Source organism: Helianthus annuus, chromosome 17 (genome assembly GCF_002127325.2).
Source record: "Helianthus annuus cultivar XRQ/B chromosome 17, HanXRQr2.0-SUNRISE, whole genome shotgun sequence".
Lineage (NCBI taxonomy): Eukaryota > Viridiplantae > Streptophyta > Magnoliopsida > Asterales > Asteraceae > Helianthus > Helianthus annuus.
Window position 1 is genome coordinate 14,601,515 of NC_035449.2, and position 5,295 is coordinate 14,606,809.

Consider the following 5,295-nt stretch of genomic DNA (forward strand, 5'->3'; position numbering starts at 1 on the left):
TCTCTTTTAAGTACTGGTTTGGTGAACCCCTTTGTATAAACTATCAAGGCTCTTGTCTAAATTATCTTTTTCCTTTTCTTTATGGAGTAGGCATGGTGTAGAAAATGAGTTTAAAGGGACGATTATATTTAAAGCAATATTTTATTGTTGGTATCACATTTTTTATGTTATATATTATATGGTTTAGGAGCCCATGAACAACCTAATTAGCTAACATAAACTACATTAGAATTTTCAAATGTGTTATAATATTTAACTATGAATTATATTATATTATAATCACTATAACAAGTAACCTAGTCATCGTGTTACTTAGGTAATCAACTAACTAATCATACACGTCAATTTAGTCAACGGCTCAATTTGGATCACCTCAAATTAGTCAACGGGTCAATATGGTTCATCTCAAATTAGTCAGCGGGTCAAAATGAGCATCTCAAATTTTAATATGACAATTTGAAGGCACAGAGGTGCTTGGTGTTGGAACATTATTAGAAATAGTGGGTTAAATATGAAGTTGCAGACTTAATATTGCAAAACACCATAGGTGTTAACAAGAAACTACCTCCAGGGGCGTAGCATAGTGGGGGCGGGAGGGGGCCGCCAACCCCCCAAACTTTTTGCTCAGTAGCGGAGAGTATGTAGTTTTCGTATAGAAATTTTTTGGTATATATACTTTCGACCCTCCAGTTTTATAGAAATATTTGGGTATATACGTTATCGACCCATCGGTCGGAAATCTCAAGCTTCGCCACTGACTACCTCAGCTCTGCATTATCTTGTTTGATATTGGATTTCTGAGCTGCTCGGTTTCCTTTAAGTCGCCAAAACAAATCAGTACACAGAATTTTCAAGATCCAACAAATATTCCAATTTCCAGTAACTAGGTTGACGGTTTTTTAAAGATGGCCCAGTCTGACCCGAACTCTTTTTGCTCATAACCCATCTGTTTTGACCCATGACCCGAACCTGCCCGACACGCCCATTTTGTCAACCTAGTTTTTACACCAAAATCTGTAAATATGTTGACTCATCCTGGTTCACAATGACTTTGCATAACATTATAACATCATATCAACAAGAAGTAACAGTCATCCAGTCCTCTGACTTCTTTGACCAAACCAGAAAGAGGGTTAAGGCTTCCGAATACTCGCTGTCCATCAATAAAGCCGCCTCAACGCGTTGCCTCAAGAATGTGCGTTTTTCCATGTGGGCCCACTGAACCATTTTTTTTACACGCGGGTATTTGAACATCAGCCGCCGGACTCTCTACACCCAATTACCGATACAGTAGTATTCCGCCTCCAGTACGCATATGCGCGTTTATAGTTCAAGTTACATAAGCAATCTTTGGATACAAACACCACCATCACCAATAATCTCCACAAGAACACTCACCATTTTCAAATTTATGAAACCTATTAGCATCTCTTACCAAAAACACTTTCTTCGATATCTTCGACAAGCCCTTTATAAACTCGTGACAATCTCCACACACTCTTAGGTTTTTAAAAACTCGAATCAGTCTCCTCTCATCTTTCTCGCTCCCTTCATCATGAACCAAAACGAGCCCGATCGCCAACTTTTCACTATGAACCCTCAAGCTCTCTTCCCTCGATTCCTCCTCCACATCATGCAATGAAAACCTCACTTCGTAAGCGTAACACACTTCTTCTTTCAATCGTTTCTCAACTTCCTTCAACTTTTCGTGGATTCGTGGTGTCAACGGGTGTCTCTCATCTCCGTTGTAGAAAAAGTGGATCGTTTTATCGATCTCTACCCAACTCTGCCCACCTACTTTCTTTAACCCTTTGGCTTTAACCGACTTTCTAACACGTTCACTCTCGTTCCAAAAGCCGGCATTGGCGTAGATGCTTGATATCATCACGTAGTTTACAACGCTTACATCATCCATTTTTAATAAAATTTCTCCTACTTCACGTCCCATTTCAAAATCTCCGTGTACTTTGCAAGCACTAAGCAACGTCTGCCAAATCCCCGAATTCGCCTTCACGGGCATGTTCTCGATAAGATCTCTAGCTTCTTTCAAACGCCCCGATCTACCAAGGAGATCAACCATACAAGCATAATGTTCTACATTCGGTTTGATCGTGGGGTCGTTGCGTAATCTAGAGAAGTATTTTTTACACTCGTCGACTAACCCGGAGTGACTACAAGACGAGAGTACGGCCAAGTACGTCACTTCATCGGGGTCAAGGTTCTCCGATAGCATGTGTTCAAATATGTTAACCGCTTCTTTGCCGAGACCATGTTTTCCGTAACCGGTTATCATGACGGTCCAAGATATCACATTCCGTTTGGGCATTTCGTTGAATACTTTACGTGAGTCTTCTATTAAACCACATTTAAGATACATGTCCATGACTGAATTTGACACCGAGACGTCTAGACCAAACGGGACTTTTTTCATGTAAGCATGCATTTGCTTCCCTTGTTCAAGAAGAGCAAAATCGGCAAAAACCGCCATCACGCTTGAAAGAACAAACCCGTCAACCGGAATGTTGCTCTTTCTAAGTGCGGTGTACGACTCCATAGCCTTTGACAAGTTTCCATCTTGAGCGTAGCCTACAACTAGCGTTGTCCAAGAGATCACACTCTTCCTTTCGACTAAATCAAACACTTTTTGTGCCTCAAACAAACACCCGCATTTCGCATACAAATCGATGAGTGAACCTGAAACAATCGTTTGCTGTGACAACCGAAACCCCGTAGAAATCATAAAACCATGAAGTTGCCTCCCAGCCGACAGTTCACCTATACCAGCACACGCCTTTAAAGTGCTCGTATAAGTAAACTCATCCGGAACTTTTCCTTGCGTCTGCATTTCCTTGAACAAAACCAAAGATTTGTTACCGGTGTGTCTAACCGCATATCCCGCTATCATCGCATTCCAACTTATCAAGCTTCTCTCAGGCATTTTATCGAACACCTGAGCTGCTGCATCAACGTTTCCGCATTTCGAATACATATCAATCATAGAATTCCCCACCACAGGGAACCATTCAAAGCCAGTTTTACAACACCACCCATGAATCTGCATACCATTTTCAACAACACCCACAAAGCCACAAGCTTTAAAATTTGTAGAGAAAGTAAACTCATTTGGTTTAACAACAGACCTTCCCATTTTACATAAGAGCAATAATGAGCTTTTGGCATCGTTCAGATTCAAGTACCCACACATAAGAGATGTCCAAGATACAACGTTTCTTTGAAGCATTTTATCGAACACCTTACGTGCAATCTCACACCTGCCACATTTTCCGTACATATCTATGAGGTCATTGTTTATCATCATGTCAAACGCGTAACCCATTTTTAGTATTGCGGTATGGACCTGCAATCCTTGATCTAAAAGAAGATTCTTTGAGCAAACTCTTAAGAGCTGAGCAAACCTTTGCCTCTCGTTCATCGTGAATATAAACTTTTGTTAAGTTAACCTTCTTCCCAAATATTTGAAGCTGTACACATGTGTCTTGCAAGTATTGGGAGTGTCAACTCAAGAAAATGAACACCCAACTAAGTCAATTTGGAGGCCAAACTCGATTATCGGTTTTTATAACAAACGAGTTAATAAGTTCGGAATTTTGTGAAATGTTATAAAAGTGATTAAATTTTAATCACATGGAGGGGGAAGAAAGTCGTGTGAAATAAATGGTGTTAGAACCCGTTCTTCGAAGTTTTTAAAGGTTTAGAACACGTGGGCGTGGATTTGTGGCGTGGTGATCTCTTCGTACCGGGTACATCTTAGGAACGACGTGGAGTTGGGGGTGGGAGATTTTTCACCGGCATAGAAGGCTTTGGGATGGTGACGTTACATGGTCGGGTTGAGCGCAGAGTACAACCGTTTCTCCCAATGCTTCTTTTAAAAAAAAGTACTATCTCCGTCCCGCTAAAACTGTCCTATTTTGAATTTTCAAAGTCTTTTTTTATAAACTTTGACTTTAATTATATATTTTTGTGTTATATAAAACTTGATCAAAATTAACCTAATAAAAATACTTGTAAAACACACTCAAATCATATAACTTTCATCAAGTATTGTCTAACACAAGCAAAATTATTTAAGGTCAAAGTTTATAAATAAAGACTTTGAAAATTCAAAATATGACACTTTTAATGGGACGGAGGGAGTACTTTTCAAAATTTTACTCTTCTTATTAAGCTCCTAATGGTTCATTAAAAAAAAAAAACTTTTCAAAATTTAACTCTTCTTATTAATCTAAACCCATTGCGTTGTGTGAATATTAGATCGCAACAGTTACCGACAACGCACCTCCCTTACCCGCGCATTTGTTTTGGGAACAAGTTTTCCAATAATTTTGTATGCATAGGGGTGAGGCCACCCGAACCATGGACACATTGTGTTCATGTTTCAAGATTATTCGTATGACTAGTCCGAGATTTGAGATGCTTGTCAACGCCGTGGACCAAGATGGTGAGCTCACTGAAGACGACGTCATCCAAGTCGCCCTCGTCAACTACAAGCACACGTACGGTTGTGGCTTCAAACACATCGCGGCGTGGCAAGTAATAAGATTTTTCGGTTAAGTATGTTTAGGTTAATGTTTAATTTTAATTATGTCATGTTTCTTTTAGTTTCGTTTTTAAGTTATGTAGTGTTTTTATTTTTGTAGTATGTAAAGTTTTTTTTTTAATAATGCCCGTGTATTACACGGGTTGTGTAAGTGTAAATTTATATAATAAATAATAAAAACGATCTATCTTTAAAAAAAACCCGTGTATTGAACGTATTGAACAAAATATAATGTCATATATTAATACATACAGTCGTCATGATTTGTCTTTGAAAAATGAACTTTGATGTACTATTTACTTATTATAACATTTTACTTTGTTTTTTTATATTTACTATTAGCTTAAAAACAGATGTATTACATGCGTTGAATAATATTTTCATGATGCATTAAAATTATGAGATACAATTATTTTAGTTAGTTTTAAGGACCTGCATGTTTATTTGTTTATTTTGATAGATAAAACACTCGTCTTAATTTTGTATTCAAGAGAGTCTATGGTACAAAAAGGTGGAGATCGATCCCCACATTTTTATGTATTTCATCATTTTTTTTATGAATTATACCATAAGAAATAAATTCTCTTTGAATGGAATATAGAATTGTTATATTTTTAAAAATAATGTTCTTTCTAAATGTTGATGCAATGTGCGATGAATGATGGGCGTATCCTTTTTATTATTGTTATTATTTTTATTATTATTATTATTTTACCTTTTATATAGCAAATGAAAAT

At 37.6% G+C, this 5,295-nt stretch overlaps 1 protein-coding gene across 1 annotated transcript; it reads right to left on the reverse strand.

Annotated features, from left to right (window-relative positions):
* Window positions 1-378: 378 nt before the first annotated feature.
* LOC110923447 (putative pentatricopeptide repeat-containing protein At3g15130) lies at window positions 379-3,734 on the reverse strand. Its single transcript, XM_022167535.2, has one exon. It carries the CDS (start codon window positions 3,431-3,433, stop codon window positions 1,370-1,372), a length of 2,064 nt encoding a protein of 687 aa, XP_022023227.1. The 5' UTR covers window positions 3,434-3,734; the 3' UTR covers window positions 379-1,369.
* Between the last annotated feature and the right edge of the window lie 1,561 nt (window positions 3,735-5,295).

Bases quoted from the DNA above. Each gene is read 5' to 3' on its own strand.
- LOC110923447 (XM_022167535.2), bottom strand. From the start codon at position 3,433: ATGAACGAGAGGCAAAGGTTTGCTCAGCTCTTAAGAGTTTGCTCAAAG.